Here is a 26,743-nt window from a genome sequence, read left to right as displayed (position 1 = left end):
AAATATACCAATCAATTTTTTTCTTACAATTTTTTTTAAAATTCACCACAACATATTTATTATTTGTATAGTTATAAAGACTATAGAAATCCACCATGGTCGCCTCAGAAATATGAAAGACCCACATTTTATTATGAAGTGCTTGTTGCACGCCTCACATTCATTGTTATATTTCAAGTAATTAAAAATTATTAATATAATTATTAATTATATTGTGTACTAATCTATTAGTTTTTCAGAATATTGTTTCATTGGTGAAAGTAGCAGTTCAATGGTTGATACCAGATGTTCCAAATGCCCTCAGCGACAGAATTAAACGAGAGTCTTACCTTACTACTCAAATGATAATTAAGAATGAAGCGAAAAAAGCAGCAGGCATAAAAGAAAAAGTTTTGTAACAACGAAGGAATACACAGCACACATCCAATACACTAATTTATATTATCTGTTATTTATTAATATAGTTCAATTTTTTTGTTATTCTATACCATGTACCATACTCGTATGTTACTTTATTTTAATTATATTATAATATTTATAATCATTTTTATTTCAAACAATATAACATTTAAACACTGTTATGTTGGTCTTGTTTTCTTATTTGATTGTGTTTGTGTGTTCTCTTCAAAACAACAACAAAAACCATTTATCTAACTAAAAATATAATTAATGTCTTCTTTACCTTTCAGAAATTGAACACATGGATGGTATGTTGCACGGCGTCAATTCACCAAATAGCTTATAAGACCAAAACTTATAAAAGGTCTTGAGGTTTTCTTATTCATTATTAAAATTTATATTTTGTTTAACCATACACTCTGTACATAAATACATTTGTTGTACCGACTATCTAAGTTAGTGGGGCCCAACCTTTATTTTTTCAACAGATCAAAGTAACAAAGTTTTAAATAAGTTAACGGGACATTTATAATAGGAAAAATGTATGTACAATAATAAAAAAAAAAAAGGGAAATTTAAATATATGAAAATAATGGTATTTTTTAAATATTTTGTTTTGATTTAATAACTTGGACATAGGTTGGGCATTGCTAATATTAGTCATTCTCTTCACTCTTGTGTTCATAATTTTTAGTATTAAATATGAAGCATTTTGCAATCTTGCTTGGTAATCATTAACATTTTTTATGCATAAATCCACAAACATGCTTGTTTTAAATGATAATTTAATTTTTATAATTTACATTAACATAATATTTACAAATGTTGCTAATTATAATGACCAAAGATTCTCATTAAAAATAGAGGTACTTGTTTGTTATCTTCCTGTCACCAACCCATATAAAATTATCCCCCTCACTAGTTACTAGCTAGGTAACCCGATGTACATTAGCAATATAATTTATTATCTAAAATTTCAATATTCATAATTAATTGTCTGCATTCCGATGATATCTCACATGAAAGTTATTCTGCCTATGTAATTGTTTAGGTTAACTATGCTACTATCAATTGTAAATAATTTATCATAGTTATTATTTAAAAGTTTTATAACACTCTATAAAAAAATATAATAATAAAATGGATGATCCTAAATTTCTAACCTAACCTGGTGGCAGAACGATGACAAACAAATACTAAAATAAATAAGTATATTTGTTATTTATATTATTTTAAATATTTTAATATATTTAACAAGGAATTTCAGGGATATTATTTTTATACACTTAGTGTTACCTCGCTGAAACATTGCAAATGTATTTATTGTAGCAGTGTTTCTCAACCTATGGATCGCGACCCCAAGGGGGTGGCCACACCTTAAGTAGGGGTTACGTAGGTCAAAAATAATAAAACGCTAATTTACAAAATCAACATTTTTATTTTAAATTTCTTATTGTTTAAAAAAATACTTATACCTGTAACAAGTTTAAATTAGGAACTATACACAATACACATGGTATTTATAAATGGTATATTTCTTTTGAATTGGTTAATGATATGGATATGATATTTTTATTGTTAAAATTTGTACTTAATATAGATAGAGGGGTCGAGAAGTGATTTACCATATTTTATACCTATTTTTGGGGTCGCATCACTAAAAAAGTTGAGATTCACTGTATTATAGAAATATATAATTAATCGTAATTATAGGGAAATAAGTAGATATAAACAACAGAAAATTATTGTTTGTGCAATATGTGATTTTTTTATTTTCTCTATTATAAATTATAAATATTTTTGATTAATTGTTGATGTACCTATGTTATTAAAATTTTCTGTTGTTCGTGTAATATAATATATAATTTCAACAATTCTTTTGAAACTGTTTTTAATTTTTCTGACTTCTGCACTAGTTAACATTATTCAACATAATTATTTATAATAACAATTTAATACTTAATTAGATTACTGATTAAAGATACACTCAATTTTTTTATTGAATTCTTATACAACTTTTATTGAACACATGTACCTATTAATTTATTTATATAAACAATACAAATGTGATCAGGAGCGTTCTCAGGATTTTTCTATGGGGGGGGGGGGTTCTGAAAATTTACTTGAATTTCACAAACATATAATATCAAAAGTAGAAAAACGTGTATTACTAAAATGTAAGAAAACAAAGATCCTTGAGGGGGGATCTATCCCCCATATCCCCCCCCCGTGAGAACGCCCCTGAATGTGATATGTTTTAAAATTAAATGTTTAACAATAAAATATTTTGTAATTTATTTAAAAATAGTATACATACTTATTGTGAGTACATTTAGAGGACATGAAGCTTCTTATTGGGTTTACATTAGAATAAACCGAACAGTATTTATAGGCTGCTGCCTAGTGCCTACTAATATATATAAGTAGGTATACATTTATATAGGTAATATGTGCACTGTACATGTGAATACTTAGATTTTTCATCCTTTTGAAGAACATGTGCAAACGACATGTATTCTTGGTATTTTTTTAATAGCAATACCAAGTAAACTACCATATTAAGAAAGGATTTTTTTTTAAAAGTTATTTTGAATTATCAACTATATTATGAAATCAAAATTGACTGAATAAGAATTATTTTAGAACCATTTTTACGGTATTTTAATTCGTAAGTGAGTTATGAGTATGTAATATAATATTATCAATATTTAAAAATTAAAGTATCATACACAGATAATGTTCTTACCCATATGTTTGATAATAGTTAATACTTTAATATTTAAAGTATTTTGATATCTTTTTTTGTCTATTTTATAGTTTTTTAAAAATTTGAAAATTTGGAATGCAGTCATCTAAAAGAACTTCTCAACTAACAAGAAGTAAGGAAAATGGGAAGTATGAAAGCATATTTTTACGGTTAAATTTCAGTATCAGAACGGCAGAACGATCTCCTAATACGCACAATTAGTTCTAGTGAAAAAATATTAATTGTTTCATTGGGCCCACAAATAAAAGCATCATATCCGCAAAATAATGTTATGTTATTTTACAATTTTACATACCTATATATATATATATATGATCAACATTCAACTTAGTAAATTTTCATTCAGCAGTCCAAATTATATATTATTTATTTAATAACAAAGACTAGAGTGAGTTAATTTAATATCAAACTTAAAAATATCAGAACATTATCTGTACTCTCTCATTTGTCTGTTACAATATTTTAATTCTTTAGCGGGTTATGAGAATTTTTAAATTTTAATATTTTACACATTTATAACTTACTCAGAAATTTAAATTTACAAAAAATTCAACGAATGTATAATATGTATCAACTATTAATGTAGGTACAGTAGGTAGATGATATTTTTATTTTTTAATTATTTATCTAAGTATATAGGTATTGATCAATTCCCCTAATAATTAACCCCAGAATTTTTTTTTTTTTTAAACCGGGATCTCACTCTGCTGTAGGTGACGAGTGGATCTCGTGATGGCAGAGTAATATTTGTATTTACTTTTGAAGTTTTAAACCTCAAAAGTACTTACTAGATGTGATTTTCTACCAAAAAGTTCTACTTAAGTTGAACATAGATGAAGCAATACTGCTCCAAAATGTGATGACAAAAAAAATAAATACTAGGTAATAGTCAATATTTTTAAAAATATAGGTATACCTATTACCTATATCCCACAATACCTACAATAAATAACAATATCCAAAATAACCAAAATTAATTTGTAAGAAAATATAATATTTTTAAATTTGTTTTAATCGATGTGTTTGCATATACCTACTTTAATCTACTCACTAGTACAGCTTTATAAACAATGATATTTGTATTTCCGTGTAAAACTAACAAATCACACTTGGTATGTAACACAAATAACCATTACCTATATGAGAATCTTATAATAATATTTTTTATAAATTACTTTTTCCGGACTTTTTTACCGTTAACCACAATTGTTGTGTTTATCTTTATTTAAATTCTAACGTTTTCAAACATTTACGAACAACAAGTACCTATCTAGTATTTATGTATATTTTATCTATTTTACTGTTTTATTTTACTTAGTCCTTAGACCAGTGGTTCCCAACCTTTTTTTATTCGTGTCTCCTTTAGCCACTTGAATTAAATACTGCGTCACTCAAATAGTCTAATATCAAAATAATAAACAATCTTAGCTGTATATTTAAAAATTATTCTCTAAAAAACAAGAAAGAACTGTGAGTGTTAAAGTTTGTAATTTTATATCTGATGTTCAATATTAATGTATTACCATCTGTTCCGCTTTATTTTGGTCGGTTCAGATATTTGGGATTAATATTCTTTTTCAACAAAATTTAAAATTATTAGCTGATACACGCAATACGCTTCGGTTTTTGATACTACCGTGTCGAAGGCTTCTTATTGGTTGTAACGGATGTAGCAGCTGCAGTAGCTAGTCGATAGCAATTGAGGATCAGCCGGATCAGGATATACCCAGCAGTTGTTACAGCCAGTGGCGCAACTAGCACTAATTCTTAGGTGGGGCTATTCTTGTTTATAGCCCCACCTCAAAACAAAACCAAAGATAAAATATTTTTTTTTTTGATAGGGCTACGAGTAGTTTTGGGGGGCTTAGCCCCCAAAGTCCCCTTTAGTTGCGCCTATGGTTATAGCTATCACACATGAGCGGTTTAATGGACTATTATCAGGCTGCTGATGAGTACTCGTTGATGACATTGGCTTTACATGATTTAATTTTCAAAATATTTTGATTTTTTTTTTGTTGAGCTATTTATAGACAACTGAAATTTTCGATTTTTCAGAGAATTTTTTTTCGAAGTGTCAATAAAATTTTTTGGCCCAGTTAAAATACTTAAAAATTTATAACTAAGTTCCTCATAAGTTATTCTTATAGTGATTAAAAAAAATATAAGAATACATAGGTATATAAGAACAATTTTTTTTATTAGCATTTAAAGTTAAAATATTTACATAATTTCGTCAAAATCTTAAATATTTGCAAATTATTTTGTAATTCATAAAAATTTTTGTATTAGCAGCTAAGAATTGAAAATTTAATACAAGATTTTTCATAAGTTTAGCTTACAATAATTATAAAAGAATTTAAATTTTGGCGTATTCAGGCCATTAAAACATAAACCACCTTTTTCACCAACCACTGTAAATTATATCCTAGGCTGATAAATCATTTTCGTTTTTCGTATACAATGATACATTGATACCTATCATTGGATTCAAATGTAACACTCCTAAAATATATAATAGTGATCCACCCGGCACCTAATATATAGCAGAGCGGTACCCACTTTACCGCTTTTTTTATTTATACTTATTTACATTATTGTACTATATAATATGTTGTTTTTTTTAAAAAAAATATATTAGATAATAGGTATACCTAGACATTTAATGAAAATGTATCATAATTTTTTAGTTGGGATTATTTTTTCGCGGTATCATATAATGTTTTGTTAATAGGTATAGGTAGTTCAATCATTGAACATACATTTTGTATATTATAATGTCTTTGTCTTATGTGTTATTATTGTTGCCTACTAAGATCATATTGAATTTAGAATACCTAATCTATTCTATAATCAATGCTAAGACATAATGTTGAGTAAACACATACTGGTACAATCAAGGCCACACGGAAAAAAAAATTACTAAAATATTATAGTTAAATGAAGTATAGTAAGTATAACTATTTACTAGGTAAAATAACTAAAACAGTATAATTATTACAATTATTTAAATATAGTTGTTTTTTATAGTAATTTTTACTATATTTTATAGTAGTTTACTTATTTTATGTTTGAATTAACTTAAACAATATAGTTAAAATAGTTCAGGAATAATACCAATACTTAAAATTAAAACATATTACCTACTATAAAAATAAAGGTAAGTAAAAGTATACGGTATAATTAATGTATAAAATATTAATGTATAATAATGAATATCACATTGTTTACCATTATTCGGGAAAAAAGGTTTCTGCATTTTCGTATTAAATTCCTGGTCCCGTTAGTCGTTACATGCAGGTATACCGTTTATGTATATTCAATATTGAACTGTATACTTGTTATGCTCATAGTTCAATGATACTGACGAATTCTTACAATTTGGACAATTATTTCAAACGAATTAATCTGTTAATAGGTACCTAGTACCTACTGTCCTACTATTTACTAAGATCGTCAATTATTATATTATAGATATTAGATAGGTACCTATATGGCTATATATTTACAGTAATTTTCTTTGAAATCAGACAATTCTTCTGGCTATTCATCAGTTTTGCAGAGTATATACGATATACCTAACCTTCATGACGTGATGTAAGTACCTACTTACCTAATACTTATACGCACCATGTGTGCATAAAACGCGTGTTGTGAAATATCGAAAAAATACCGAAAATTGTAGCTTTATGGCATATATATGCATAACTGGAAATTTATTTCGTGAGAGGTTTTAAGCTAAAAAATAGTGTTCCTTCTTATTTAGTATAAATATTGTTAAGGTATCTTAATTTAGTATAGCATAGGTACCTAACCACATAAAATAACACCAACATTTTTATGGGGGGGGGGTTGGTTGAACCCCCAAACCTTCCCCTAGATACGGCCTTGGGTACAATGTTTTGGGTACCGATTATCGACTTCAGTTTCTGCAATGATCTGTGGGCTGTAAAAATGCGACTCGGACTTTTCGGAGGCGTTTACGAGGCTGCAGCTGCCACCGGCGGCAACATTTTAAAATTGATAACGAATACCTTAAAAAACCCGATAATGGATTCTTCCACATTATTCATCAGAAATATGAAATCAGCACCAAGCAGCTCTGATTGGTTCGCATAAAACTAATAATGTAAGCGAGCTAGGGGTGGCACAATCGCTTCCAGCTCGTCATTGGAAAATATTGTACCAACCTTTACTCTGCTCTTGGTGAGTTCCAAAAAGAACAAGTAGTTGTAGTCTGTGTAGATACTATAGATATAATTATCTCAGAGCTAAGTCTAGGGCGAAAAGTAAGAGCTCAGCCAAAAGAAAATGGCTAGACTTTTAAATAAGAATTATGGCCATTACTGCTGATTTTATTTTAACATGTACCAAGAGTTAGAATTTCTGAAGGCATAATATTTTTTTGTACCTATTTTGTTTTTTTTTATACATGTTATTAATGGTTATAGGTCAATTTATTTGTATTACACTACAGTATTATTTAATTATTAATTTTTATATTTTATACGTATTATAATTTAATCATTTTAAAATATTTATCTAACTATTACACTACATAATTTATTATGTTATTATTAATTTTTATTTTTTATATGTAGATACCTATTATCATTATAATTATATACTTTAATACCGGTACACGTAAAAGATCATTCGGGATTTTTGATTCGGGAAAAAAGGTTTCGGGTTTTTGGACTCTCGGAAAAAATACCGTTCGGGAAAAATACCGGTAACAAAAAAAGTGCTGTGTTAGGCCTTAGGCTGACAAGAGCGGGATTGTCGAATTGCACTTGAGTTGAAAAAAGGTAATTGTCGAACCGGCGCATCCGAGTTGGGTCCTGAATATTATAGGCTAATCGCAGGTAATGTACTCGTTGGGTCCCGGATTTGTATAGGCACTATACTAGTTGGGTCCCGGATTTTTATAGGTACTATACTAGTTGGGTCCAGAATTATTTTAGGTATTCCACTAGTTCCTGAATATTTTTCGGTAAGTATACTACACTATACTAACATTTTCCTTCTCAATTTAACAGACTGTCTATGATCTATTTAAACCACAGGTATGGTTAAAAATGTCTTTTACAGTTTTTTTTTCTTTCTTTCTATTAAAATATAAGTTATTAGAATTTTGTAAAAAATAAATCACTTTTGTGTTGGTAAAAATATTAAAAATGTTAAAAACCAAGTATAAAAATACATATTATATAATATAAATATAGCCATATAAGTATAAGTGTAAAAATATTAAAAATGTTAAAATAATTATATACCTAATATAAATAAAAATAAAATAATATTTTTTGAAAAATCACATGTGTTAGTAAAAATGTATACGACATTAATTTTACAATATCAAATTGATTTATTATTCCTGCAATTTTTTTATTCATATTGTCAGCTATAAATTTTTCTTTTAGTAAAATGCAGTTTCTTTTTTACACTTCTCATTTTAATATAAGTATCAATTTGTACGTTTACGTTAATGTTAGTATAGTGTTGTTGTAGTACTTACCAAAAAATATTCAATAACTAGTGTTGTAGCTAAAATAATTAGGGTCCCAACTAGTGTAGTAAATAGCAATTTTAAATTTTGGACCCAACTCGGATGCAGCCGGTGAACTGCACTTAGTCTCAAAAAAAGTATTTTCACAAAATTACTATGCATTTAAAAGGGTTAAACGTTTAGAAAACACTCATTTCCTTTTTTTCTTACAGGCAGAGTTAGAACAATGATGAATTTAATCATTGGTGTGGTTAGAACGCAATCTATGAAATGTTTCCTTTATGTAGAATAATAAAATGTAGATTCCATTAATCGCAATCGTGGTAATCAGTATTGTAATGTACAAAAATTTGCAACTGATTGCAAATATAAAAAATAAACTGGAAAATGATGTTTTAACACAATTAAAAATAGATACTTATAAGTTATATTTTTATACAAAATACTGATACAAGATCTTTAGCTACACGTTACCAGAAAAAATAAATGATATTGACAAATTTATTAACTTTTATGCTCAAAGCGAATTAATAAGTTAAAATTTTTAATTGATGTTTGTTATTAGTTTATAACTACAAAAAAATGATCGAAATGAAAAAAAATGTTATAATGACAATAATTATATTTGACGATTTAAAAAACAAATTTTAATTTAAAAAATATATTAATTATAATATTATATTAACATGATGCATGTATAAAACTATCATTTTTAACCATTAAAATCATTGTCAGTTCTAAACCTATAAGTGGGAAAGGAAATTAGTGTTTTCTAAACGTTTAACCCCATCAAGTGAATGATATTTTAGTAGAAATACTTTTTTTGAGCCCAAGTACAGTTCGACCACTACCTGTTTTTTATTCGAGTGCAGTTCGGTCATCACTTTTTTTCAACTCAAGTGCAATTCGACCATACCCGCCAGGAGAATATTATGACTATACCTAACTAGGTACTTTTTATTTTTGGTAATGATTGGTATTGTAAGGGGGTAGAGGGTGGATAAGTGGATTTATGAAATAGAAAAAAAATGTCCCTCTGTAGCATTTTACTGCACTGCTGCTGTGACTGTAACTTAAATCTTATTGGACATTGACGCATTGTAGACTTATTTAAGCTTATACAACTACACAACTGGAACGTACACATCGACACGCGATAGTAAAACACTCATAATATAATATGTACCTAACTATGAAATATGAAATAAGTACCAAATGCAAATTTAAAATTATCATTTTTTATTCCACTGAGAATAATTCTGAGTTCTGAGTGACAATTATTTAACATGGGCCCCAACAGCTAGCCACCTGTTCAAATAGGAACTACCAACTATAATAAACGAATAATAAACATTATGCGTATATTTATTCGTAATAATTGTAATACAGGAATGGAAACCACCGTCATCATTTGAAGATGTTTGTTTCTCGTTTACTCTAACGTAATATAACACACACATTGTCGACAATATACTATTAATTATTATAATACAGGGTACTGGGAATTTATAGATAGAAATCGAAGTTTGAACATTATAATTAATAGATATTTATTATAGGTATATTATAAGAGTAAATTCTAACTAGATATATGAAATGTGAATGCGTATGTAGAAGTATGAAAGTATTATATTAATGTGGCTAGTGCCTATAGTCGTGAGTCGTGAGATTATAGTTTATATCAATGTTCAATCTATTATGAATTATGGCTATGATATTGTATTATAGTTTAATGGTATGTTTATAGTGAGTACCACATAGGTATCTATAGTATATTAAATATTACGTTATTGACAATGTGTGACACCGAAACGCGCGTCAATTGCGAAAAAAAAAATATTGTATGCTACATACTTTTTGTACAGGTATTTAAATAATTAATCGACTGCAGTCAGAGTGCAATTTACTTGTGGACCGTGATACGGGGAATTTTTAACAATATAAATATTACTGTCTTTTGATAATCAAAACTACCTTTGGATTTCATATCGCATTAATTATTGTCTATCTTATAATATCCTTATTATAACAAAACAATAGGTACAATTATCAAATAGGATAGCCATATGGTGCGCACGGTGTTCGAATTGTGTAACGCAATCATAACAAAATAACTTATACATTTTGTTATTTCGGGAAAAATCAATTAAGCAAATAATTCTATAATTTAAGTTATAATTAATTGTTATTTCTGCGTCCATTTTAAGTTGACACTAATTTCAACATTCTCAACACAATATGTATCAGAGGTATGAATTAATTATTTTAGAATAATTTTTTTTTTCATGTTAACGAAACGAATATTGACATTCTGTATATATTATAACAAAAATACAATCATTTTAAACTTATTAACAAAAGTTTTTGTTTTTAAATTTGATTTCGAAGATATACCTATTAACAAATTAACGTGTTAAAGGTTTCTAAAAAAATAAATAAATGCGAAATTTCAATTAGATCTGTTTCCTAACAAAAATTTAATAATTCTTTATTAATAAAAATAATATTTTCAAGGTTTATTGATGATTCTTCTGCTGGTACGTCGTCTTTGGTAGCTATGACCCCAGACGAATTACAATCATCATCTCTTAAGTCCACTATGCCCAAATCAATGTGTGAGAAGTATGTCATTTTTGTTTATATTTATTTATTTAATAAAATTAACGCTATATAACTTTTTATTATGGTATAATGGTATAAGTATTAGACATTAGTATTATAATGATAGGTATTGAATAGTTAGTTACCTATGTATGCAAATAACATTTAGCATGTATTAACATTTAAAAATACAAAATATGAATGTTATTTAAGTAATTTATATTAAATAATAAAACAAAGTATAAATAGAATTCCTAAGTGGCCTTTCTCAGAAGTATTTTAATATCATAGCTTATTATATTATGTTACTCATAATTTTTAACAGAGAACTATTCATAGAAAAGTTAGTATTAATACCTATGATGAGTAGTTACCTGTTTAATATATTTTTTATAATTCAAGTATTTCCAGGTCATTAACTTTACTCTTGACCAATCCTTTAATAAACCTATTTTCAAAATTCCTTTGCCTATCATATAAAGGGCAATGCATCAAGTATAAGAATCTGATTAACCGATCTATAGGCATATTGCAAATGAGGAATTTTTAGTTAGTAACTGGTATAATTATGACTCAAAAAACAATTTATACATTTGTAATTTTTTTTTATAATTTTTTAGTATCATCTAATTATTTTTGTTTCTAATAGGACATCAACACTTAGATTCTTGCATGCCAAAAAGAAGTCTGGCCGTGAATATACAGTTTCCATTATTCTTATATGTATTTGGCTCTTTTGTACTGTGAGTTATTTGTTTTATTTTATAGCTTAGTTAAAACCGAGCTAATTAAAATATAGGATTAGCTTAAACTGCAGCCTGAACCTTATAATAAAATTATAAGACGTAGAAAAAGTCCATTAGAATCTGTTTTTTATTTATTTTTTATAAATTTGTATTTAATAAATATTTTTCTGGGATGCTGCCATTGGGTTACTTACCCATCAACACCTTCTGACTAATTCCCTCATAATATCAAATTTACTTATTATAATATATTTGTACGTATTGTAATTTAAAATATTTAAATTTAAAAAATGTATTTATATATAATATATTTGAGTATATACAATAATTACATTAATTTAATGTTATTTCAATTTATAGATAGTCTTAAATCTATTTTATAGTTAAAAAGTTAAAAGGTTGATTAATTCTAAATTATACTCTAGGCCTACTGTTTAATTTGGTTTTTATTTGTGCTTAATGTAGTTTTATCTTATTATTTATTACCTATTGACTTGCAGATAGTTCTTATGGCAAAACAAGAAAGGAAAGTAGATGATGTCCATCAAATAACATTAGCTCCAAATGAAACTAAAAGTAATAAACATATATTATACATTATACATTTATAACTATTATAGAAAAAAATTAATACTTGACTGAGAAAAAAAATTGTATTTTAGCTCAGATAATATATAAAAACTATATGCCAAATACAAATAAAATACAATTGATATTGGCTGGTGCATTTCTGCCTGATTATTATAGTACTTTGGCAACACATTTTTTTAACATTTGGATAGAGTTTGAACCAGCTGAAGATTATGATATGCCCTCAAAACTAGGATTAAAATTGGAAGACATTCATCAAAGCAGGGTATGTTTTATAATAATTATAATAAAAATAATAAATATTTAAACATTGGTAAAATAAAAATTGTATTTATGTTTAATACAACAATATAAAATAAGAAAATGTGTAAAATAAAATAAACTTACTTATTAGTTCTTTTAATTAATTGTTATTGAATGAAAGAATATAACTCAAGTATGGTCAATACCAATTGTAAGCGAATCACTTGTTGAAGTTGTTCCTGAAATGCATCATAATAAAATTTTTAAATTGTTTTCCAAGTAAGAGTAGTTAAATACTAATGGTGCAACTTAGTTTTAATTGTTAATATATGATTTTTTTTAGTGTTACTCTACATGGCGATACTAGACTTTGTATGAATACTACATTGAGCACTAACTTTCCTATTGCATTGACGTATGATTTGTTTCCAATCAACACAGAATATGGTATAATTTATGCTGCTCTTGTATTAATTGGACTTTATATACTAATTATAACTGAAGTATGAATATATTAAAATATTAATATAAGTAGTTTATTTTTCTTCTAACAAACTTATTTTATTCTCATGTTTGTCAAGAATTGATATAGGTCTGGTCTTTTACATTTCCTTATAAAATATCTGTTTCATACTTTGCCACTGTGAGAAATATTGTAAATATTTTTATTAATAAATTGTAGGTTGTACACAAATCAATTGCAGCAATATTAGCAGCCACTATGTCAATATCCATTCTGGCACTTTTAGATGAGGTAAAATAAATTAAATAATCAATTAAAAAATATTGTAATCAATTCAAGTAATTATTAATTATGTTATGTAGAGACCAACCAAAGATGAATTGTCTTCTTGGGTGGATATTGAAACGTTGCTTCTCCTTTTCTGTATGATGGTTATTGTTGGTATTTTATCCGAAACAGGCATTTTTGATTACTTGGCAATAGTAGCATACAAAGTATTAAAATAAGTAATTAATTATTATGTGTATACATGGTGATCCATTTAAGTGATTTATATTCAAATAATTCTATGTAATTGCAAAATAGTATTTTTTACAATTTTTTTTCACTCTATATTTTTAAGGTTTAATTAATTTTTTTAATGACAGCATATAATTTTAATTTCATATTCTGAATTAGAATATTTTTCAAAGTATTTTGATGTATAAAAATTAAAAATTTGAAGAATTTTAAAGAAGAACAAATTGAGAAGTAAAAGAACTATATGGCGAAGCTGGGATGGGCTAGACACTAGACATGTATAGAGATCCAAAGACCTTATAAAGTTTGCCAAAAGTTGGAAACCGGATACAAGAAGGTCATGAGGATGTTAGTTTAGGTTAGATTAGGACCCAGACAGCGGGGTAAAGAAGGATTACAAAAAATACATTAAGCTTGAGAGTAAATGACGGAGAAGACTAGCTCAAGATACAGATGGATGTAAACATGTGGTTGTTATGACAATGGACCTAAATTGCCTGTAAAAGTCAATAATAACGAAAGAGAGAAAAATTTAAATTTCAAATTTATAAGTGTTTATCTATAAGTTTTTCAAGTTTAGATGAGTAGTAGCCAATAAGACTGTAGAATTTTTAATTAGTAGACCGACCATTTTAAGAATATATTTAACTGTGTTACTCTACTCTGCCTACAAAAATCTTTAAGTATTTAAGTAAATCAACTACCAGTTTAAAATTAATATGTATAAAAATACTTCAAAAAACTGAAAAACTATTGTACATCAGAAGTGAAATTACAATAAATGTTATCATTCAAAAAAGGTGGGAAAGTGGGTGCAGCTCTATCGTACATTAACATTTAACAATGGTAAATAATTATTTACAAAAAACGATTTTGAGCGTAGATAGTCTATCAGACTATCTCACCAAGTATATTTTGTGTTATACTGTTGGGTCTTGTTAATCTGAATGATATTGGGGAAAGAGGTCATTCAGGTAACTATAACTTAATATACAATAAATTTTCTTGTAATTTAAATTTTGAAATTTATATTTATTTTTATCTATACATACTGTATTAACTTGTGTCAAAATTATAATTGTGTATATACAACCTGTTAATATATATAATACATAGCATATATACTTAATAGATACATAAAAGTATAAAATATAAATTTTCATAAATTTTAGATTCTGAATAAGATATGAGTGATGAATGTATTGATTTTATAATGATGTATGTGTGGTTTTTTTTTGTGTTTATGTACAGCATAACTAGTCAAAATAATGCTTCAATTTCAAAGTTTGGGGGTGGTTTCTGATGGCAAAGTGAATATCCTTGGTGTATTAAAAATTGTGAAACACAAAAAAAAAAGTGATAGAAAAACGGGAATTTTTACGCAAAACCAGTTTTCGACCAAATCAATTTTTTTATATAGTTGTAACTTAAAAACTAATCACTGTAAATACTTGAAATTTTCACCAAATGTTTGTATTAGTGTTATCTATATACAGTTAAATTTTCAAAATATTTCGACTTTTTTTGAGTTATTTATAGACAATTACAGTTTTCGATTTTTCTAAGTATTTTTTTTTTGAAGTGTCGAATGACCACAAAAACTTGAAAATTTAATACAAGATTTCTTATGAGTTATTCTTATTTTAGTTAAAAAAATAAATCAAAAATCGTTAGTCACAATTTTTTTTATAAACGTTTATAGTTCAAATTTTTTCGAAATATGTCATAATCTCGAAAATTAGCTAGTAATTTTGTTGTTGAAAAATCATAAAATTGTTTGTATTTATATCTAAGGTTAAAAAATTCAACACTAAGTTTTTAATGAGTTTTCCTTCAAGAAGCTATAATGAAAATTCGAAGCATCATTATAGAAAAAATTTTAAGTACGTTTGAATTTTAAATTTTTACAAAATAACATAATGATAACAATTTATCCTCAAACGATTTTAAATATTTATTATTATTTAAAAAGTATAAATTGTAGGTATTTGAAAATTTCACCAGTTATTTAGATTGGCATTTTCTTTACATAATTTAATTTTCAAAATATTTCGCTTATTTTAATACTATTAATAAAATATTGGTTTATTTTTTTATAAACATCGACAAAATACTTGAAAATTGAATACAAAGTTTCTCATATGTTTTATAGTGATTCAAAAATTATAAGAATTTTGAATACATAGACACAATTTTTTTTTAATTAGTATTTGAAGCTCAAATATTTACAAAAATTTGTCAAAATCATGAATATTTGAAAATTATTTTGTAGGTATAATTCATAAAAACATTTGCATAATTAGCTAAGAGTTGAAAATTTAATACAAGATTTTTCATTAATTTAGCTTACAATAATTATAAAATAACTTAAATTTTGGTGTATTCAGGCCATTAAAACATAAACCATCTTTTTCACCAACCACTAGAAATTATATCCTAGATTGACAAATCTTTGTCAGAATCGTTTTTGTATACAATGATACTTATCATTGAATTCAAATAATTTAACATTCTTGTAATATATAATAGTGATTCACACGGCACCTAATGTATAATAGAGCAGTACTCATCCGCTTTTTTTTTTTTAATTTTAAATTGTATTTTATAAATAAAACAGGTAGGTACTACCTATTCATTTAGCAATGCAACAATTTTCAACCCCATTCAGATTAGCCCGTGTTCGAATTAATGACACCTTTCTGTAATTTTTTGATATAACTATTAAAGAAATTGTTTTACTTTTAGTATTAAGAAAAATTGATATAATTTTTTCTAAAATATTACATTTATTATTTTATGTCAACTTAAATACTCGTAACTCAACAATTTATTATATCTTTTTGTAAATACCATAAAACAGTAAAAATAGGTTCATAGAATAAAATAAATAGATAATATCTTAAAATAAATCTAAAATGTAATAGCATAGTCAAATTCATAATAAAAATAATATAATAAATTTGTTAAAATTTTAAGAATACCCCCTCAAAATATTTTTGAATTGAAACAAAATAATTAACATCATTAAAATATCTGATTATATACAAATTTGAAATTAAAATGTCTATAAAAAATAAATGTATTTGAAGTTTGTATGTATTTTAGATTTTTTAGTTCTAGTATGAAATACTTATGATTTATGAGAAATGTAGTATTACATTTTCAAACCTTAATAATAAAAATTAAAGATTTAATTTTATAAAAATTAACTTCAATTTCATGTAATAAAATTTATGCCATAATTTGTATAATATTTTTTTTTTATTGACATTTATATAAAAAAAATACTTAACATTTTTTTTAATGCCTATAAATAACTTAAAGTTAAAAAAATTAGAATATTTTATCATCTAATGAAAATAATAATATAAACATTTAATGAAAAGTTCAAGTATTTATGGTTATTTAATTGATCATTATAAAAAATTGTTTGTGGAGAAATAATTATTTTACAGGTGGTATAAATAGAAATTTGTATGAATATACAATTACAAAATAATGAGTACATTTTTGAGGTTTTGATAAAAATTTTAGTTTTAAACTTTAAATGGTTTTTAAAAAAAAATATGACTACAAATTTTCGATATTTTTTATATTAAACCATTTATGTTTCTAAAGGTTCCTCAAGGTTTCTTGTGTTACATTTTCAAGCAATTTTACTATTTTATAACTTTTTTAATGGCATTTATAATTATAATAAAATTGAATTTTGTTATACAAAACCATCCTTATAGTTAAATAAATGAAAGCATTTTATCAAATACTTATCATGTAAACTGTATATGAAATTATGAACACTAGATTATCATTGTAAAATCAGTACATTCATCTCTCAACAATGCAAAATTAAAAAAAAATAAAAATTGTAAAAAATGTTGTTTTGTAAAGACATTATAAATATTTTATTTTTTTATTTTATTTTATGTTAATAAATATTTTCAAAATAATGAGTAGGAATTAAAATAGATCAAAATGTAGTATTGATTTAATGAGTTAATTATTAATTTTATTTTAGGAAACCAAAGGTAAAATTTGGCCATTAATCAATACATTGTGCTTCTTTACTGCTATTGTATCTTCTATATTGGATAATGTTACTACTGTTCTCCTAATGACACCTATAACCATAAGGTGATTTATTATCGGTTGTATCAAAAATATATCCAAATATAATTATGTATTGTGTATTTCACATCATGTTTTTTCTACTGCTTTTTACAATCTATTAATATCAATAGTTACAAAAATATTTTGCCTTAGGTTATGTGAAGTAATGCAAATGAATCCAGTACCCACTCTTATGTGTATTATATTTTATGCAAACTTAGGAGGGGCTTTAACATTAATTGGAGATCCACCAAATGTAATAATTGGAACAAATAAAGATGTTATTGCAAGCGTAAGTTTACACTTTACATTACTAACTAGTAACTAATAATGATAAATATTAAATAGTGTATATATGTATCACATTTCAGACTTCAAGAGGTATATCTTAGGTTAATATTAGTTATGCAATTAAATACATGAAAGAATCTTGTTTTACTATTTTCTCTTTTGGAAAATTCATATGGTATTGTAAATAATTTAGATATTTTGGTAGGTAAATTATTATCTTAATAGCTTGCAATTTTTATATTCATGGATATTTTTCTGACTCAAAACATAACGCATAAGCTTTTATTATTTTGTATTAGTTTTGTTTAGAATTGCTAAGCTAATATACTACTTATAGAAATCCAGTGGCGTCATGAGCTTATTTTTTGGGGGCAATTGCCCCAAACAATTTTAGGTGGGAGGGTAATTTTGTTAGATAGTGACAATATTTTTGTTTTTAACTATCATTATAATGTATAAATAATAAATATACCTATATAAATGTTATAAATATTATAGATAATGTATTAGTTTTAAATAGGTATAGGCAGGGGTTTTATGGGTGGGTGAGTGGGTAACTTCAATGTTTGCCCCTGTGAAGTAAATGTTTGTGACACCTGTGTAGAAATCTATTAATCACATCATTAGGACAGTTTTATGATAATAGTCTTATATACCATGAAAAAAATTCAATTTTAATGGAGGATGATTCATTCAATTCTTTGTATATATGATATCAATGTCCTGTAATCTAGTAATTTCTATTCTATGATTATTAATAATTTATGTTTTACAGGGAATCGATTTTACAACATTTTCTTTACACATGGGTGCTGGTTTAGTATTCATATTTATAACAGTAAATCTACATTTACGGTTTATTTTCCGCAATATGCAAGATTTAAAATTTACTGAACCTCCTAATGTTACTGGTATACAAACAATTTGTATTAAATAATAATTACTGAAATTACGAAAGAAGAAATAAACAAATGATTATAATTTATAAATAAAATTATAAGCATAGTATTTGAATTGTTGCTAATTATTGCTATGTCTTATGTATATATTTTTAGAATTAAGACAAGAATTGGCAATTTGGCAAAAAGCCGCATATTCTTTGTCTTCATACTCAAAAGAAGAAGGAGTAGTAAGAGATAAACTTCTAAGAAAATGTAAAACTATTTTTTCAAAGCTTAAAGACACTCTTAAAGGTTTCAAGATTGATGTTCTACCAACAGAAAGGTACCCATGAATATAATACAATACTATATTAGTGACTTGGTGTGGTATGGCACCTGCAATTAATCACACAACGTGATTAAGAGCAAGCACCGGTCGCTGTCACTAGTTATGGGTGACCACCTGGAAATTGTAGTGGTAAAAATCAAGACACGTATACACATGTCTAACCAACCATACCCTCTCTCACTATAAATACCTACAAACAGCTAATGGCCATAGTTTCCAGGCTTAAATAGATCAATAAAAATTAAAAATAATGTATTGATATATTAGTACTTCTTAATAATATAGCTATGAATTATGATGAAACAAAGTAATTGAGAATATTCAAAAAAATTGTATCTCCTATATTATTATAAATGTATTATCTATAATATATTAAAGTTTACACTTAGGTACCTAAAATGTACTTAGTCTTTATAAAAATTTTATTATATGTTTATTATTTTACAGTTAGGTATTCATTGGCATAGGCGTGCTCATGGGGTGTGTAGGGTGTGCAGCTGCACACCCTGCAAAAATTTGTGGCTACTTTAAATTTTTGATGAAAAATTGTTTAATTATTTAAAACTGATTATTGATAGTATGTTAGTATATGTAATATAATATGAAAATTAATAATTGTTTTTATTTTATATAATACCTAGTTAATAGTAATATTAAATTTACATCTAATATTCTTTATTTTCATTTTCAATAAAGCAGCGTCTAAAAAATTTAAATTTATTATAAACTAATTATTATAATATAGAGACATTTATTTATCTAACTAAATTGTAGTAGGTCAAGTAATCCATCTAAAACAATTTTGCACACCCTGTGAAAAATTCCTGCACACGCCTATGTTCATTGGAATGTACAAAACTGAATTTTAAGTGATGATTAATGCCAATGCCATTTCTGAACATTTTATTTATCTAGGCCCTCTCCTAACTATTCTAACATTCAAATCAATCAAATTATTATTATTGTTTTGATATTCATTTAATTTCTTTTAATTTTTATAAAATATAATTATCGTAATAATAATACATTCATAGTGAAAAAAGTGTATAATGATTGATGTCTAACTATTGTGTTTTTAAAATTTAAATTATTGAATTTGCTCATTAATAAAATCTGAATTATTATTTATTGTTTTGTATACACCAGAATCAATAATTTTATATGGTTTTGGTCGTTTTGAATTATTATTTATTTATGCATATGACACTTGGCTTGAGCTATTATTACATAATTAATAAGATTGCTATGTGTATAGAATATAAGATAAAAGATAAAATAACAGAATAATAAACAAAACAAACTAACATAATAGTTGTATAAAATATAGGAAAATTAAACAAAATAAAACAAACGGACTAGAAAATGTTAATAGGACATGTACTTCTAACAAACAAACAAATTATGGACTTATGGTACATTGGTTTAGTATATATAATATATATTATTATAGATATATTATAAAACATTGTTTTTCCCATAAATTAAGTTAGTTCAAGGTTTTTTTAATCAAATTTAAAATGATGTATTTATATCTGGTTATTTATTTATAATAGGTAACAGAAAACACATAAATATCAATTTTTATCACAAATTTGAGAAAAAAAAATATTTTATTAGGTAATTAACAACAAGTAAAATATGACTTAAGATCTTAACTTTTAGGGCCTTTTTATTATAGTTTATATTAATTATTTAATTATGTATAAACTGTGAACCCCTCCTCTCAGAAAAATTTTGAAAATACGGCACTGTGCATTACAACTATCAAAATAATTTTAGATGTTTTAATCAGAAATATATGTATGATATATTAAATATTAATTAAAAAATATATTCTATTTAATGAGATAAATAAATATTATATATATTTTCAGACTTCAAAATTATGATGAATCCATCAAGGATTTCTTGAATAAGGTAATATAATAATATTTGTATTACTATTTAAGTTAATGTAGTTATATATAATATTATTTATTTTTCAGGAAAATCCTTTAGATAAAAGTCTTTTATGGAAATGTGCTATTTCATTAGGTTTTGTTATTACTTTGTTTTGCCTGCATTCAATTCCTCAACTAAATCTTAGTCTTGGATGGATTGCTTTACTTGGAACATTACTCTTGTTTATTCTTGCTGATCATGTTGATATTGAATGCATACTGGGCCGAATTGAATGGGCTACATTGTCATTTTTTGCTGCGTTATTTATTTTAATTGGGGTAATGTAATGTACAACAGAAGAAAACAGAGAAAATAATTATAAATATTTGTATTGATTTTTAGGCATTATCTGAGCTAGGTTTAATCGAGTGGGTAGGTAAACAGACAGAAATGATAATTATGTCTGTAGCCAAAGAGTACCGATTGTCAGTTGCTATAATTTTAATTCTTTGGGTTTCTACTATTGTCTCCTCATTTGTTGACAATATTCCATTGACTACTATGATGATAAAGGTGATAACATCATTGTCTCAAAATCCTGAGCTAGAATTACCATTACCGCCTTTAGTATATGCATTAGCATTTGGTGGTTGTCTTGGTGGTAAGGATTTAATACATATTCTTTTTTCACATAATACAATTATTACTTGGATTAAACATATATTTAAGGGAATGGAACACTGATTGCTGCTTCATGTAATATGGTATGTGCTGGAGTAGCTGAACAACATGGATACCGAATGTCCTTTGTGCAATTCTTCAAGTAATTAATTATTTCTTAATGTTTTTTTAAATCAATTAGATTATTCTTGGTTTTAATAAAGTGAATGGGAATGTCAAGATTTAATTTATAATAATATTGAATATACTTATGTAATTTTCTTCTGACAATAAGTAATAACTTTTTAAGAAAACACCATTTGCATATTTATATGAGAACATTATCCATGTTTATTTTTATTTATATTGTTTTACATTATTATTATATTTTGTTTTTTTTGTTTTTTTTTTTTTTATTCAATCAAACAAATATTTATAATATAATATACTAATAATGGCATAATAAATAAATTACATGAGTATGAATAAGTAAAATATAAATAGGTGAACATGAAAATATGAGATAGGAGGCAATCTATTATGTAGAGGCACTTCTAATATATTTATTAATATATTATCATAATGTTTTTCTTGGAAAATTATGGCAATTATATTAATTTTGTTAAGGCATTTCTTTTTAGTTTTTTTCTAGTCTTTTATGATATTTGAATTTTTAAACAGTGGTGTTTTTTGACCATGCAAGGTTTATATTAGCATTCTTAAAATTCAATAGTATTTTGATTAATTCTAAAAGGGTTTGTACAGCCAGCATGAAAAATTTAAAATTATACCAATTTTTAAGTTACATAGTATAAGTAACAAAAATATAAAAATTTAAAAATGATTATTTTTTTTAAAGAACTGTTTTACAAACTCAAATAATGTTCTTACTATATTACTTCAAATATAATAGGTCAATTTACTTTAATGTTCAATCTAATAAATCAAAACTGTTCTACTGAAATTATATTTACTATGTTGAATTATTGTAAAACTGATAAAATACATCCGGTATGAATACATGATGCCCTTAAGATTAGATTAGAACCTAACTTAACCTTAGAGGATGTCAGCATGCTGTTCATTTTCTCTCTGACCCATGCAGAACATAGACAAAACAGAAAATAGGTTTTTTTTATGTTTTTAAGTAATCTTAGAGTAAAATAACACATTACAATAACGATAGAGAATAATATTTTTGAGGGTATGATGTATCATTGTCTAAATATTGTCTCAAATAAATTTAAATTTTTATTTTGAAAATCAAATAATAATAAAATATTAAACTGATATGTCATACCTACAAATATATTATCCTCTATAGTTTTTTTAATAGGTGATTTTACTCTAAGATTACTCAAAAGTCAAAAATCATAAAATAACTATTTTAGATGAAGGAGTTTTATCTATGTCGTGTGTGGGACTGAGAGAGAAAACAAACATTGCGTTGACATCCTCTTAAGGACTTAAACCTTTTATATAGCTGACATTTTTTTTTTTTTTTTATGAATATCATTCCTATATTATTTTTATTATAATTGATACAGATTAAATAAATAGTAAAATAAAAAAATCTGTAAATATATTTGAAATTCTTATGAAATTTACCCAAGAATTAGAGCTTGATCATTCTGCATTTTAAAATGTCAACTCTTATTCGTCCTTTTAAATTTGATTTTAAAAATCATAAAATGATAACATGTTAACTTTATAATCAATTTAAGTATGATTTCTTATTGTATTTCTAGATTTTTGGTTTGACAATATAACTGACAAAAAGTACATGACTTTTAATAAAAATATTATTTGTTGACTATAGATTGGTGACAATGCTCCACAGAACCCCACTATTTCTTTAAAACTACAGTTACCTACATTCACAAATTATCACTTGCTATTTGCTAGTTACTTTACATGCATTAAATAATAGGTACTTGGGAACTTTAAAATTTTCCCTTATTAAAATCTTTAAAATGGTTGGTTTTGAAGTCCCTTAATATAAACTTAATAGAGCTTATCTTATAATCACTTAATATTTTTTGTAATTACATTTAAATTGTCTTTTATTATTAGAGTTGGATACCCAGTGATGTTAGGTAGCATAGTTATTGCTACAGTATATTTGCTTGTAAGTCATGTGACATTTGGATGGAATACTTAATGTTATTTGTTACATCATCAGATTTTCAAATAATGTTCCTGTAAAAATATCTAACAAGAAGATAAATAAATTTTCTATATTTTAGTTTAAATTTAAATTTAAATTGTTTTTTCTTATTTAAGTAGTATTAAGTATATTAATTATTGTTTATTTAAAAAAAAAATCCTTTTTAGCTAACTCAACTATTTTGAGCATAATATTTTATTCTTTTGATTTATATTCAAATAAATAAATTAGTTCTATTTTTAACATGAATTATATTTTGAATATTTTTATGCTAACATTTACTTATTACTAACTATAGTACCTAGTAGCTAATGGATTTTATGTATGTATAAATAGTATATAAGTAATATAGTTATTTTGTTTAAATATATTTTTTTAAATCTATAAATATCAGGCCCGTATACAGGGGGATTAGGGGTTCAACCCCCCCCCCCTCCCCCCGAACTTTTATATTTTGTAGTGTTTAATAGTATTAATCAAATTATAATATAATTATGTATTTTAGTTCATATTGTGTTAAAAATATTTTAACCCCCCTTCCCGAAAATTTATCTTGGATACATGCTTGATAAATATGTATTTGGTTTTCATTTATTTTTTTTTTACACTTTCTATTAGCTAAATATCTAAATACTACAGTCTACAATACTAGTTTGTTATTAAATTAATGTCATGGGTTTCCGATCTCCCGAAATTTGATTTTGGTGATATCTCGCTGTTATCAAAATCGGGAAATCTGTGCCAGTCCCTAAGTTGTTAATTGTTATTAGTTTATTAATTGAAGTCACACTGTAGCAATGGCGTTAAAAATGTTAAAATAATATAGACTTATACATTTGTCACCACTGTGCAATGTGGCACAGGCCTTTATTAGTATAAATATTAAATAATATTTAGTAATACTAGTAATAGCCAATCCCAACAAAACATAAATGTAAAATGATAGCCAAGTTCAATTAAATAATATGCTTTGGTTGTTGACTTCAACGACAAAAGAAGTGAGATCTAAATGGATGACAAGTTCAATGGTCAGTCCTGAAATTTATTTATAACAACATAAAATATAATTTCTTCTTATCACTTAGGATAATGTTTTGAAGCCTAAGGTCTGACTTGGCTAGTTGTCATATTATACGAATTATTATTAAGTATCAACCAAAACAGTCATGGAAAAGCACTGTGTTCGATAGCTAGTTTCTACCAGCAAGCCAAATTTTTAGAAGGATAAAAAAGAACTTACAACTTTAGAACTTGCGAAGGCTATAACATAATTCGTATATGGAAACTAGCCAAGTCAGACCTTAGGCTTCAAAACATTATCCTAAGTGATAAGAAGAAATTATATTTTATGTTGTTATAAATAAATTTCAGGACTGACCATTGAACTTGGCATCCATTTAGATCTCACTTCTTTTGTCGTTGAAGTCAACAACCAAAGCATATTATTTAATTGAACTTGGCTATCATTTTACATTTATGTTTTGTTGGGATATCATTATTTTTTTGTAAGTAAATTATTAATAGCTATTAAATCATATTAAAATAATTTTCAAATGGTTTTTAATAAACTATTGTATTTTCCTACATAAGTATAAAAAAAAAATAAATTTAATTTAATTTTTTTTTCTTTTTTTTATTAATTTAATTTTAATTTTTTTTTAAATTTTTTAATTTAATTTTTCAATTTAAGTCAACACTACATTAAATTAGAGGCAATTAATTAATTAATTGAAAAATAAAACATAATAGATAATTAATTGCAAAATTATAATAAAATCAATTGATAAAAAATTAAAAAAAATTAAAAATTAAAAATCTTCAAGTTTCTGATTTTTTCCTTTGTATTAACCTAACTACCTATCTGTATGCCAAATTTGAACTTTCTAGGTCATCTGGAACTGGGTTAGAATTTTGATCTATAGGTAAGTCAGTCAGTCATAAAAATGACGATTTTGGGACGTTAATATCTAAATAACGGTTTGAGGTATGTTTATGAAATTTGGAAAACATATGTATCTCGTAAGTCTCAATATATGAGCCAAATTTGACATGTTTATGTGGAATAGTTTTTGAGTTATGAGGGGGTCAAAAGTGGCTCCAAATGGTTCGTGTAATATTACACACGGTGCTGCTCGCTAGTTCTGTAGCTAGAACTTGGCTTGACACGCTACCGCGTGTCTAGATAGGTACTATTTTTGTTTTATCTAGCACGTTGGAATGTATAAAAAGAGCAATCTAATATAGAATACTTTTATTTTGTACTTGGATTAGTTTGATTAGGTATTTGAATAAATTAGTATTAAAGTATTTAAAATATTTAAAAATATATATGTATATTATAATATATTCAGAAAACATATTTGAATATTAAAAAAAAATATTCTATTGTATATACTTTATGATTATATATTTTTATTTACTAATTTTTGTCAGTATTAGAGTGATTCGAATTTAACGCTGGTAATAAAAACATTAAACATCATAATTAATAATTTATCACTTATTGTATTTTTATTTTAACTAATGTTTGTAAATTATTATGTTTGATGTGTCCAATTTTTAAACGAAAAAA

At 25.4% G+C, this 26,743-nt stretch overlaps 2 protein-coding genes across 10 annotated transcripts in view; both read left to right on the top strand.

Moving 5' to 3' along the window:
• LOC114122794 (anoctamin-1) overlaps nt 1–2,704 on the top strand; it is a 104,251-nt gene extending 101,547 nt beyond the window's left edge. For all 5 annotated transcript variants that reach the window (XM_050201726.1, XM_050201725.1, XM_027985560.2 and 2 more), the window contains 3 exons: nt 72–177; nt 240–375; nt 690–2,704. In XM_050201726.1, coding sequence (XP_050057683.1) covers nt 72–177; nt 240–375; nt 690–745 — 298 coding nt within the window. In that variant the 3' untranslated portion in view covers nt 746–2,704. The remainder of the gene's footprint in view (nt 1–71; nt 178–239; nt 376–689) is intronic.
• A 3,348-nt stretch (nt 2,705–6,052) lies between these two features.
• LOC114122961 (P protein-like) lies at nt 6,053–24,680 on the top strand. 5 transcript variants are annotated; one of them, XM_050199711.1, is made up of 18 exons: nt 6,053–6,113; nt 11,187–11,294; nt 11,923–12,016; nt 12,520–12,595; nt 12,682–12,875; nt 13,035–13,132; nt 13,197–13,356; nt 13,536–13,607; nt 13,679–13,810; nt 17,851–17,966; nt 18,096–18,234; nt 19,009–19,144; nt 19,289–19,457; nt 21,338–21,380; nt 21,449–21,682; nt 21,747–22,005; nt 22,074–22,167; nt 24,078–24,680. In XM_050199711.1, the coding sequence occupies exons 2-18, from the start codon at nt 11,230–11,232 to the stop codon at nt 24,163–24,165; spliced, it is 2,169 nt and encodes a 722-aa protein (XP_050055668.1). In that variant the 5' UTR covers nt 6,053–6,113; nt 11,187–11,229; the 3' UTR covers nt 24,166–24,680. The 5 variants fall into 5 exon arrangements, with proteins under 5 accessions (XP_050055668.1, XP_050055665.1, XP_050055666.1 ...); XM_050199708.1 differs by lacking the exon at nt 6,053–6,113 and adding an exon at nt 6,153–6,323; XM_050199709.1 differs by lacking the exon at nt 6,053–6,113 and adding an exon at nt 7,035–7,369.
• The last annotated feature ends 2,063 nt before the right edge of the window (nt 24,681–26,743 follow it).

The sequence above is a fragment of the Aphis gossypii genome, chromosome 2 (assembly GCF_020184175.1).
Source record: "Aphis gossypii isolate Hap1 chromosome 2, ASM2018417v2, whole genome shotgun sequence".
In the NCBI taxonomy this organism is placed as follows: domain Eukaryota; kingdom Metazoa; phylum Arthropoda; class Insecta; order Hemiptera; family Aphididae; genus Aphis; species Aphis gossypii.
This window is presented reverse-complemented; position numbering and strand designations above follow the sequence as displayed.

Excerpts from the sequence above, each read along its gene's own strand:
- LOC114122961 (XM_027985779.2), top strand. Across the intron at positions 12,596-12,681 it reads AGCTCCAAATGAAACTAAAA|CTCAGATAATATATAAAAAC; the intron begins GTAATAAACATA and ends ATTGTATTTTAG. Across the intron at positions 19,458-21,337 it reads GATGTTCTACCAACAGAAAG|ACTTCAAAATTATGATGAAT; the intron begins GTACCCATGAAT and ends ATATATTTTCAG.